The 12813-nt window shown below is 44.9% G+C and overlaps 1 protein-coding gene across 1 annotated transcript in view; it reads left to right on the top strand.

The window, feature by feature from the left end:
* The window catches only part of mrc2 (mannose receptor, C-type 2), a 34347-nt gene extending 25251 nt beyond the window's left edge, over positions 1 to 9096 (top strand). Inside the window, exons 17-29 of the mRNA XM_071520065.1 lie at positions 19 to 185; positions 754 to 922; positions 1033 to 1175; positions 1420 to 1534; positions 2271 to 2437; positions 2896 to 3004; positions 3547 to 3785; positions 3897 to 4059; positions 4480 to 4629; positions 4858 to 4971; positions 5500 to 5679; positions 6225 to 6248; positions 6369 to 9096. Of these exons, the coding sequence (XP_071376166.1) occupies positions 19 to 185; positions 754 to 922; positions 1033 to 1175; positions 1420 to 1534; positions 2271 to 2437; positions 2896 to 3004; positions 3547 to 3785; positions 3897 to 4059; positions 4480 to 4629; positions 4858 to 4971; positions 5500 to 5679; positions 6225 to 6248; positions 6369 to 6589 (1961 nt within the window). The 3' untranslated portion in view covers positions 6590 to 9096. The remainder of the gene's footprint in view (positions 1 to 18; positions 186 to 753; positions 923 to 1032; positions 1176 to 1419; positions 1535 to 2270; positions 2438 to 2895; positions 3005 to 3546; positions 3786 to 3896; positions 4060 to 4479; positions 4630 to 4857; positions 4972 to 5499; positions 5680 to 6224; positions 6249 to 6368) is intronic.
* Positions 9097 to 12813: the final 3717 nt, after the last annotated feature.

The following is a 12813-nucleotide window of genomic DNA, read 5'->3' as shown; positions in this document are numbered from 1 at the left end:
TCTCCTCTCACCTTTCAGGCGCCACTTCTCCAGAGTGGGTGGGCTTCCAGGAGGCTGAGTATAAGTTCTTCGACCACCGCACCACTTGGGACCAGGCCCAGAGGATCTGCTCCTGGTTCGATGCCTCGCTGGCCTCGGTCCACTCTGCTGAGGAGGAGGCCTTCCTGGCCAACACTTTACGCAAGGCACTGCACCCCTTCAGAACTAGTTCAGCCTCGTTTGTAGTGAGAGTATCCTTCAGAGCAACGCATGCTGTTATAAATCCTCAGTTCTGATTGTCTGAGTTGCGCTCAAAGCGGCCTCATAACAGATAATTTAAATATTAATGCACTCACTGAAAATCACCACTCATTATGGTACTTTTGTGTTGCATAGCAACAACGTTGTGCAGCTACTGTTTAAGGACTATATCACAGGGCAGAAAAATAACATTTACTTGTTATTGATTAAAAAAAAAAGATTTCCTATTACAGTGGTAATTTTATAAAAGCTTGCATTGCAGCTAACCATCCTACCATCTTTCAAAATCCGTAAAACACCCCATTTCCCGCACATGCTACTCTAATGTGTAACTCTACACCCATCCAATCCTCCTCAACTGCAGTATTCCTTTTCTGTTGACAAGCCTTCTGCGTTTAAAAGTCTTCCCTAACATTATAAGCTGAGATGCTTATAATGATGTTTCTCCAAACAGCTGCATGTATCTGTGGCTGTGGCCTAGACGAGCCTGTTCATAGTTTCTCTCACCTGCAGATGACCAAGGTGGAGGGTGACAACTGGTGGGTGGGGCTTCACACCTACGAAAAAGATGGCCGTTTCCGCTGGTCAGACCACTCGGTGCTCAACTACGTGTCCTGGGCGCTGGGCAGGCCGCACCCGCTCAGCCGGGACCGCAAATGTGTCCACATGTCTGTCAGCAAAGGTAAGAAGAGACTGCCGGTCTTGGTGGGTGAAAACTCGGAAGACGAATTTGAACGTCATACACACACACACACACACACACACACGTCTTTATGTTTCATTCCCAAACAGCGGAGTGGGCGGATCAGAAGTGCCACTCGGACCTGCCCTACATCTGCAAGAGAGTGAACGTCACCGGCACCATTCCCCCAACGCCGTCCTCCCCCCTCCCCCCATCAGGATGTCCCGACGGCTGGTCCTCCTACCAACATAAGGTAGATGTCTGTAGGCAACAAAACACCAGCATCTTGTCTCACCAGAGTACAACACACTCCCTCTCATCCCCATTCAGCTCCTCCTCCACTTCAGTATTTATGCTGATGTTTATTATTTATGAAACAAAAGATGCAGTTGTTATGTCAAGCACCTACTCCTGTCCTAACCTGACCTAAACTGAGCAGTCTTTAATTCATCTATACACGCGTGTGAAGGTGACATTTCTATCTTCTGCCTCTGTAGTGTTTCAGAGTGTTTGGCCAGGAGGAGTCAAACCGCGCCACGTGGTCCGCAGCCAAGCTGATGTGTGAGACGAAGGGAGGCGTCCTGGCAATGGTGCCCAATCATTTGGAGCAAGGTAATTACAGTAGAATAATACAGCAGAATACAGCCTCCATGAAGTCAGAGCTGTGGAGGTAGTGGAGGGTGAACTTAAACGTAAAAAAAAAAAGTTAAGCCAATTCTTTATTTGCGGAGTAGAGTTTATCCACCCTTTTAGGCTGATATGAATCTTTTATGAAGAAAATTGTATTATTCATCATAGTGAGTAGTGTCAGACTGATGTAAGTTATATGAGAATTGGGTCTTTTGAAGGGAAAAAAGCATAAATAAATACTTATGGGTTTTAGTTTATAATGGTGGATGTTTGCCTTATGATGATCACAAACTAGAGGCTATAGATTCATCTTTATATTTACGATACAATACCATACGATACCATACGATACGATATGATACGATATGATATACTTTATTGTCCCCGTGGGGAAATTAGCCTTGAACTCACAGTGCTGCTGGTTCTCTACACAACAACAGAATACAAATCAACAACACAACATATTGCACAGTCCCAAACAGAAGGCATAGCACTAACTAAAATAATAAAACATGACATCCATCCATACATCCATGCTTCAAAACATAGAAATGCATACATTCACACATGTTAATATTTACCACTATAATGTTATATAATATTTACCACTACATCACTGGCCCTAAGTGTCTCTCTGCACCTATATACACCAACACAAATACACACACACACACACACAGCCAAACAGTAATAATATGATTGATGTTGCTCTCCGCAGCCTTCGTCACCACCCTGCTGTACAACATCAGTGTTGACCTTTGGGTGGGTCTGACCTCAGACTCTAAAGGTCATTTCCAGTGGGCCCAGCGCGGCCTGCTCAGCTACACCAACTGGGCTCCTGGAGAGCCGCTGGACAACAGCGGGCCGCTCCACAACAAGACCCCGGTACTCACAGCTCCTCCCCGTCTCTGCCGCTGCTCAGTACTCAGGACATGTTTCCAGGGTGCGATTTGTGATGAAAACAAATGGGGGGGGGGATATTTTTGGATTGCATTTTTACCGTGTGATATCTTACACGAGGAGGTATGAAAAAGAACAAGCACAGATCCTTCAATTCAAGGCATTGAAGCACAGCGACACAGTTATCGGTTAAATTACCTAATATCACAAATGTCACTTAACAGAGTTTGGAGCAAATTGTGGAATTTTAAGTTTCACTTTCATTTTCACAATGGGAGGGGGGGAGAAAGCATGTCCCCACTTACATTTAATGATCAGAAGTAGGGAAATCAAAAGCAGAGCAAATCACACCCTGTATGTTTTTACCTTCACCGGTCTTTGTGTCCAGTTGGTATCGTCCTGTTTCATTTCCCTCTTCTGATGAAATCACTGTCACCTCCAAGGGAAACTGTGTGGTGCTGATTCATGGGAACCCAGAGAAGAACACCGGCATGTGGGCGTCCCGGGCCTGTGAGATGGAGAAGCACGGCTTCATCTGTCAGAGGAAACAAGGTGCAGCATTCAGCCATATCACTGAACCAGGAACTAGTATCAACAGAGCCAGTATAGCTAACGTGGGTGTGTACAGATGTGAAAGTCTCACTAAGAAAGGCACATATTTAAAAGGATGTGAAAAAAATGGATAAGGTTTCTCACTGAAAACCATTTTAGTGGCATCTTAGTTTATTTGATCATTGGTGATAATTTGGGTTTTATGTAGAATTTATGAATTGTTTATATTGTATAAGATATATAGTATTTGTATATTACTGGTCTGTTGTTGTTGTTTATTGTTATATTGACTCACTGACACTGTGTCCTTCTTGGACTAGAGAACCGCAATGGAAATAAGTCTTCTTGTGTTTTATCCTCGATTGTTTTTTTAACCAGGTGCAATACATTATATTGTATATACTATGTAACTTGTTTTTAAAATGATCAAATAAAACAAAATCAAATGTCTGCCCTTAAAACACAGAGTATGTACAAACGCGGTGAATTAGACATGGCTGACTCAGTTCATCTTTCTTTGTTGGGATCGGCTGTTCCTTCAGACCCCGGTCTCCCCCCGGCCCCCGCCCTCATCCCCTCCTCCCTCTCGAAGCCCGTGGAGTTGGGTAGAGTGACGTACCGGGTGGTGGAGAAGCGTCTGGACTGGACAGGAGCTCTGCACATGTGTGAGTCTCTGAACGGGACCCTGGCCACGGTGAAGGATCCCTACCAGCAGGCCTACCTCACCCTGCTGATCAACAGCCTGCGCCGGCCGGCCTGGATCGCTCTCTACAACTACGGGGTGAGCTCACGTCTATTTCATCAATGGAGTCACAAAAAATAGAGTGTAGGATAATTGGCAGTGAAGTGTAAGCTTAATTTCCGTGTCTCTATCTCTGTGTACGGTCTTCAGGGGCAGAGCTTCACCTGGCTGGGCGAAGAAGAAGTGGCGTATTCTAACTGGAAAGATGGAGAGCCCAATCAGATGGCTGGATGTGGCCACATGACCACTACTGGGCAGTGGACTATGACTCCCTGCGATGCGAAACTGGACGCTGCCATCTGTCAAATTAGTGGTACGTGTGTGTGTGTGTGTGTGTGTGTGTGTGTGTGTGTGTGTATGTGTGTATGTTTTCAATTTTAACAAAAGCAAGAAATGGATTATGAAGTGTGTATAAACACTGTTTTAAAAAGCAAAGGTGTTATAAAATATAAAAAAGTGAGGAAGCACATATGTGGATTTTCAGCAATATGCATCAAATGTGCATCATATTCACATTAAGAAGTCTATAGGAGGCCATGCATTGGTACAGAAAGTGTTGTGGTGTGTAGATGTGCATTGTAAAAACTAAACACCATAGAAAATATATTCCTATAACAGATACAGAGACAGCATATGTACAGAAAGTGCGACTGTGGATATGTGCATTAACTTAAACATTAAAGTAGATTCAGATGTCTTACTCCCTGTCCCTGCTCCCCTCCTCCCCTGCCAGACGAGCCGGTGGTTCACCAGTGGATCTACCCCGGCCAGTGCCCCCACTCTCTGGGCCAGTGGGCGTGGGTGCCTTTCAGAAACCACTGCTACGCCTTCAACCTGCAAAGTCTTAAGCTGCAGCAGGAGGCACACACAACCTGCAAGAAAGGTAAGGATATAAGACTGTCAGACGATTCTCCTTGTCACACATCCACTAGTCAAACTCTCTGCAGCTCATGACACTGAATTGAAAAGAGCCAACATGGTGCATCACTTCCGACCTGCTCCACTATAGATGTCACCGACAAAACACGTCGATATACTTAATGTATAATGTATATGATCAATTTCGCTCTGTCTCGGTTTCTCTCCATCTTATGCTCTTTCTCTCTTCTAGTGGGAGCTGAACTTCTCTCTGTCTTGGATGAGACGGAGAATGGATTTGTATGGGAGCACATCCAGGGCTACGCAGAACAGGCACATGGAGCTTGGCTGGGCATCACCATGAAAGGTACGGCAAAACATTTCACCTGCAAGTCCCATCCACGGCTCTCTATGGAGGAAAATTAACAGCCATTAAATCTGTGAAGGCTAAATATTGCATGAGAATCAATCTGATATGTTTACCCTGCCAGCAATGACAACCTTGGCAGGTAATTTTATTGTGTGTCCAGACTTATCAACTTTCAGCATTTCTTATCCAGGCTTACCTCAGAATATTTATAGTCAAATTATCTTACTCCACTGGCAGATAGCTTTGCTCATTTTAATAAATTTGACTTCAACTTGTTTCTCTTGGAAATGTCTTGAAACAAGTTGCATTATCCTGAAAAAAGTTTTTATTTATTGAAACCAGCAAAATAATCTACAAGTGCAATGAGATAATTTGACTGAAATATCCTGTGAATAAACAGAGAAATTTCAGCTAGAACATGATGTGTTATATCAGATCCACTCAGGATGAAACTAAGGAAACCCGTTGTGCCTGAATGGGTTTTAAGCCCCACTGAGCCGGTGTGCATGTGTTCCCGTGCCGCAGGTGGCAGTCTAATGTGGAGTGAGGATACGGAGGTGTCGTACACCAACTGGGAGGGGCAGGGCACCGTCCTCAGCATGCTGTCTGCCAACTCCTGCTTCTGGATCCAGAGCAACACTGGCCTGTGGAAGCCCGGTTCCTGCAAAAACCGCACACACGGAGTCATCTGCAAACAGCCTCGCAGTAAGCCGACACAATGAGACCAAGACAAGAGCAAATCCAGTCCTACTCAAGACCAAAATAGGCAATACACAGTGTACAATTCTTTCCAAATGTAAAAATAATGCTTAAGGAGTTTCTTAAGGATCAACAGAGATGTAGATCTATCTGCAGAAACTCTGTACTTAGATCCTTCAACATCCAACTAATCAATGCATAGGATTTTGACTAATCAATGCATACTATACACAGGTGTATAATCCCTTAAATTCTTCATAGTGCTGGGGAGAAAATAAGTGAAGGCTGACCAGGTGGAGCAAATGGAAAATTGGAAATTTTTTTAGACAGGCAGGAAAAAGTCGAGTCAGCATCCCATAGTGGCCAAGACCAAGACAAGTCCAAGACAAGGAACAAGAAAAGTGTTCTGGAGACTGGACTCAAATCCAAAGAGTCATGCACACACACACACTGATGCTGTCATTACTTATGCATACAGTAGTGCATTTAGAATCTACTCTCAAATACTACAGGAGTCCATTTTAAACGTCTGTCTCTTCTTCCGTTTGCAGGTGCCGACGCCTCAGCTGTAACCAGTAAGTGTGACTGTTCTGTTCAGTTGTAGTGTAGTGTACGTATCTGTGTGTTATAACATGAATACATGAAAGGGGGATTAGCTATGCGAGTCCTGACGCCCTCTTCCTGTCTCCACCCAGTGGCTGGAGACCACCTCCCCACTCTGATCGTTGTCATGGTGACGGGCCTGGTCCTGGTGGCGCTGATCGTCGGGGTGATCTACCTGTACCGCCGGCGGGGCATCGGGGCCCGGGGCTCCTACGAAGGGGCCCGCTACAGCCGCACCAACTCCACCCCCGCCGAGCAGGCCGAGAAGAACATCCTGGTGTCGGACATGGAGCTGAACGAGCAGCCGGAGTAGCAGGAGCCACGCCGGACGGACTGACCCGGGACCGGCCCACGCCCGGGAGAGGCCGGAAGTGCTGACTCAGATTCTGACTCTGACATTGTGGCATTTAAATTTTCCCTTTTTATAAAAACAAACAAAAAAAACAAGCAAGATTTTTTTTTAAAACGCTGAAGGGCTGTGTAGAGCGCAGCAGATGTCGATGTAATTTTTAAATAAATGATGCCCCGCCCTCTCGATCCCGCTCTCACCAAGACTCAACAGCATTCTGTCAAGACAAATCAGATCCATCCGTTTTTGACAGCCTTTCCCCCCCAAAAAAAGGGGTTCATGAAAACCATTCATGGATTGTACGGGAAGTTGGTTGCAGCTGGAAAAGTTTGATAGCGCGACATAAAATCAATGTTATGAAATGGATGACTCCTAGCTGTCTGCCGTGGTGCCAAAGTGAATTTTTGTTTTGGTGTATGTTTCCTCTCTTGTTCCCTTTTGATCGCCAGGTCTATAAAGTAGGTACAGATATAAAAAAAAAAGACAATCAGAGCAACTACTCTTAACTAAGTAAGCTTTCTAACCAAGCATCCATCTCTGTCATCTAAATATCCACACAATCTCCTTCAGGACCAAATTCTTCGTCTTTTTTTTTTTTTTTTTTTGCCATGACAGTATTTACCAGAACTTGAGGTGCGTTTTGTCGGTTCATTGTGTTGATTTCATTTCTATTGATGTTGATTTGTTTGTGTTTTTTTTTTTTTTTTCAGTATCCGTGCAGCTGTAGAGGACTGTTAATGATGATGCATGTGTAGTTTTTGTGAGTCTGCCTCTCTCCTCCTCTCTGTTCCGACACGTCAGCACCAGCTGGCCGACAAGAAGAAGAGGAAGAAGTCCAAATGTGAATGCGTGGAAGGCGACAGGGACCATTTGCAGTGGTGACCTCAAAACGTCCCGGGACTACAATGGCAAAGTAGTGGCAGCACACTAGCATTGCGCACATAAGTATGAGTTGGGATTGAAAGCTGTTCTTAAATAGTCTTTGTCTTGTTTTTTTTGGTACAGCAGGACTGGAGAATTGTCACCAAATGATCAGACTTTCAGCTTCCACGGCTCTGTGTACGTTTCAGCACTTTCTGCTATTATCTTGAGCTGATTCAAACCTTATTTTCATTCACAATCATTCACTTGTTTTTAGGCTTTATCAATAAGGTACAATTATCGCTTCCATGATTCCTAAGTTTGTTTGTTTTGGCTGTCTCTGCCACCGTCTGGAGCTGATTCAGCATTTTTTTTAAGCGCAGTCATTCGCTTGTATGCATCATGAAAAGCATCGGTAATTCGATATTAGTCTGGTTCATCATTTTTATGGACAGGCATTCACTTGTCTGTATGCATTATTACTAAGGTGTTTCTTTCTTTCTTTTTCTTTGTAATGATGCAGGTTTCATTATGTGTTTGGTCTGCAGTGCGACTGGTAAAGACATTTGGAAATTCTCCTTGTTATGTGGGATATTTGCCAACAGTTGAACCTCTCATTGCCCCGCAAAGGAAAACATCCCTCATGTGAATGACGCAGTTGTATATATATGAGATCCAAAGAATGTTTTAAAAAGCAAATTCACCCCGTCTTACGAGAAAACCTCCTTTACATTCTTTTTCTACGTCATTTTGAGATTTCGCATTTTGTCGGGGAAGGGGGAAGCGTAGTGACCAGAGAGAAAGGAGAAGGAGAAAAGTTGATTTTCTTCCCCCTCACACATTCCTTGTCCTTCAGTTCCTGCCCGTGAGTGGATTTCTGTATTCCTGCTCGCAGGAATGCTTTGGAGCCGATTCAGTCTGAGGCTTTTGGTGTTTCACTGAGCTGCTGTGAAAAAAAAAACAGCCCCCCCTTTTTTTTTTTCTTTTTTTTTTGCTCTGTGAGTTGGACTAAGATAGAGGGGGGAGGAAGGAGGAGTAGGAGTACGTGTGTGGTGTGTGTGTGTGTGTGTGTGTGTGTGGTGTATGGTGTGTGTGTGTGTGTGTGTGTGTGTGTGTGTGTGTGTGTGCAGTCTCCAGCTGTGGAATGTTGAGTCGGCAAGAAGAGCTCAGTGGCACGTCTGGAACCAATCAGAGAGAAGGAGGGCTCAGGGCCATGAGGGGTTAGGAAGAAATTGAAAAAAAAAAGAAAAAGTAGACGGAGAAAAGGGAAAAAAGAGAGTGAGGAGGAGTCTTGGACGTACGGAGAATGGGGGGGGGGGTAGGAAGAGAGAGAGAGAGAGAGGAGGTAGGGAGGGAGGAGTGTAAAGGAGCGGTGGCTCTTCCTAGGCTCACCCTGTCCTCTGCTGGTGGTTTTGCTATAGCAGCCTCCCTCCGTTCACAGTGGATGTGAGCTGAATGTGAGCTGGTAATATGGATGTAAAGGTGCGATGGCCCTGGTGATTTCCCCGGGACGTCCTGTGTGTGATGTGGGGGGGGCGGCTCTTGTCCCTGTGAAGATAAACTGAAGCACCTGTTCAACTTTTTGAAAGTATTTTGTGTCGTTTTTATATGAAATGAATAAAGTCTATGTTCTCGAAGCCTCTGCTGTCACAGTTATTTATGGGTTTGTTCCTCAACCTCAATATTGACCCAACTCTTCTGTGAGGATATTAACTGTCACAAACTGAGGGAACAAACATACTATATGATTTTGACTTTGTGTTAAAGAGTAACTAAACACAAAACCTAGTTCAGTGTTCTGTATAAGAAACCTAAAGAGCAACTAAACATCAAACCCAAATCTGTGTATAGCCTGACATCTAAAAAAGCATGCTACTGAAATTGCCATCTGCTAATGGCTGGTCTTTGGTGCCAGGTGATGTCACCACCTGTTGTAGTCTAGAAGATGACATCACCTGGCAGCAAACATCAAGCCAATACCAGATGGAAGTTTCAGTAGCATGCTTTTTACCATTAGATGTCAGGCTTCACACAGATTTGAGTTTGGTTGTTTAGTTGCTCTTTAAGTTTCTCCGTTTTGAATTACACAGAACGGTGAATTGGGAAATGAACTCGTTGACTCTCTAAATGTGAAGTGTGATGTTGGAGATCTTCCACAAGAGGGCGCACCTCGTCTGCTGTATTGGACGTTTCCCCCAGTCTGATGCCTCACCTCACATCTTCTGTCTTCTGACTGACTTGTCCATTGTCTTGTACTGTTATGGAAATCAAATGTTCTGTATTGTACAGATTGTCTACAAAAGTACACAGATAACCTACAGCCACCATTTTACTGCTGTGATCCTGCATTGCAGAAGGAGCGAGAGCCAGACTCTGCTCCTGGCCCATGCTGATACAAATCCAACATTCAATTCCTTTGATTGCATCCATGTCTTGAATTTAACTGTTTATGCAAACCCATATGCTTCATGGCTTTTGTCTGAATAGCTGCTGCCAATACAGTTGCTTGAGTCAATCAGCATTGGCTGGTTATTTGACAATGTGTCCAGCTATGGCCAAATACCAAACTAGTGGTGAATCATTCTCCATTTACAAAACAGTTTGGACAAAGACAGTGTCTAAGTTCAGTATTCACAGATGGCAGGGATCTGTTAACAAATACAGTTTGAGCCACAAACACAGCAACATGGGAATTGTGCAAGTGGTGAAATATTTCTGACCACAAAAATACAATACATGCATTTGTTTAAAACTGTGAGTTGTATGAGAATTGCATGCTTTTTGGGTGTTTTGGTAATTGATTTCAACTTGCCAATGACAAATTTCTACAGATGTATGAGCAATTATACTAAACATGAATTACACATTGTGAGTAGCATTTGCACCTCACATACACATATGCATCTCATTTATCTTTCATTTAGAGCTTTCTGATTCTTTCAGGTCTGTATGGCTCTGCCTCATGTGGCAGCGCTGCGTCTCGCTAGATCTCTAATGTGCTGGGAGTCCATGTGATGACTTCACCTATGGGCCGAGGCTGTCAGTGTGTCAGTCTATAGCCACACCAACCAAGAGCTCCATCCCCTCCATCCACCAGCTGGCCAGTGTTTGAGCAGGTAGACCGTCTCGACATGGAGACAAGTGAACATATTCTACTTAATGGGAGGGCTGGGCGGCTTGTACCCTCATCCTCCCAGAGACCTCCGTCTCTGCGGAAGCTACTCCATCACGGGCAGTAAACTGCTTGTTATTCAAATCAAACTAGGCTCTCTGTAATCCATCTCACTTAGGATGAACGTCACAACTCGCCCGACTGCGTGCCTCAGGCCCCTTGGCGCGGTGCTTCCAGGGGTTATGTGCTCTATCTGTTGTTTGTAAGGTTTCATAGCCCATCCCCGTCTCCCAGTGTATCCTTGAGGAACTCCACTCTTTCCCTGTGTTTCATTTACTTCAAACGTTACATTTCCCTGTCTTTTGAATCTTGCATCAGTCCTGGTCATAGCTGTTTTGACTGAGCTGTGTAAAACATCCGCCTCTACCAACAGCCTTATTTGCATGCCGTGTTAATCAGCATTCCACTGGTGCGATAGTCTACATACTTAGGCTTCAACTTAGGCTGCATTGTACTTTAATGCTTAAGCACTTTGTTATCCTCAATATTTATTATAAGGCTTGTTAGATTTCTTTAATATTTCAGGTGCTCTCCAAAGTATCACACTGGCAAATCTATTTAAGCAAAAGAAAACTAATTTAATTGACCTGTTTCCCTGGCAACGGCTGCAGGAAATTTTTAAAGTGTATTGTATAGTTTGCAGCTAGGGTGTGTGTGTATGTGTGTGTGTGTGTGTGTGTGTGTTCTGCCCACGTCGATTCCCCCTTGACATTGGCATTTACATCTGAAGTCCTGTCCATCCGCCTGAGATGTTTCTCCGCAGCAGTTTCGCCGCCTGCTTTCCACGTGACTCTTAACATCTTAATGACTGCAATTTATTAGCGGTCTTTACCAGCAACAGGGGCCGCCTTGGGTGCATTGCTTATTTCCACGCACTGTTCATTCCCTCATTTGATGCTGCAGTAATGGCTCCTATACATCAACGAGGGGGTTTGTGGGCAACATTAAGGTGTCAGAGTGAGGCGAAAGGGGTTTAATCATGAGGAGGACATCATGGCGGCCTGCGGGCTCGTCGCCGCACACGTACAGCGGCCATCGCTATGGCAGCAATCATGTTGCCTGCGGCGGCTTGAATGCACCTGTCTCGGGTTTTGGAGTTTAGGCAGGCGGCAGTGGAGGAGGAGGAGGAGGAGGAGGGCCTCGGCTCTGGGAGGAACAGAACAATATCATGGTTTCTTTCCTCAGCGCCTCCTCGGAGACACTCAAGTGAAACCTTTCATGATTAATTAACCAACAAATAGGAGAAGAAAATCAGATGTCTGTGAACTGTGCAGAAACGGCTCACTCCTAATCAATATCCTCTTAAGGTGGATGTTTTGATGTTCAAATCCTGCTCTTCTGTTGATCTCTAACCGCTGTTAATTTCCCCTCCTTCCACTTCCAAGTTTTCTTCCTGTCTGGTGGGGGGGAGGGGGGTCGGCGCTGCAGGTTTGAGGGAGGGGAACCAGGGGGAAAGCGCCGTTAACAAGTGAAATTAAAAACCCATTCACTCTCTCCTCAGTCATCCATTTGGAGGCTGGCCAAAGGAGAAGCAGCTGTTGGCTTGGCAAAGAAGGAGAGAGAGAAAGAGAGAGAGAGAGAGAGAGGAGAAGCAAAAAAAGTGAATATAAGAGCAAGAGTTTGGAAAGGAACAGGATCCCTGCAATCTTCCCTCTCTCCTCTGCTCCGAACAGCAGCGGTGTAATGGGCTCCTTTGAAGAGAAGTTGCCTAATCAAAACTTACTCTGCACCCAGTCCTGCTGTTGGCTCATACAATCAATTGCTTTTTATGCTTCCTGTCCGAACCCACGCGCACGAGACCGCAAACGGCCCGTGTTGATAACCGCATGAGCGTATGGTAATTTCATTGAATTGCCTTTCACAAAACAATACGTGCTGATGAAGGTCTGTGGTGCGACAAAATACCATTCAACGCAACAATAGTAGCGATGGACGCAGTTATGTTACGGCCCTCTGCCCCGCCAGGTGCTGCTTTTCATGCACTCGTCACTCCGCATGGCGTGTCTTGCTTTGTCGCATGGGTTGCAAACGTGTCAAGGACTCTCAGAGTGTCAATCAGCGTCTTTGTGTCGATAAATAGAGAGGGGAGTGTTAACGAGAAGGGTCCATCTGCTGGGAATGTCTGTCCTCGTCGGTGGGTCTTTCTTGAAATGAA

Source organism: Centroberyx affinis, unplaced genomic scaffold (genome assembly GCF_046629955.1).
Source record: "Centroberyx affinis isolate AG114_WGS23_722 - 3 ecotype Tasmania unplaced genomic scaffold, CSIRO-AGI_Caff_v1 ptg000765l_1, whole genome shotgun sequence".
In the NCBI taxonomy this organism is placed as follows: domain Eukaryota; kingdom Metazoa; phylum Chordata; class Actinopteri; order Beryciformes; family Berycidae; genus Centroberyx; species Centroberyx affinis.
This window is presented reverse-complemented; position numbering and strand designations above follow the sequence as displayed.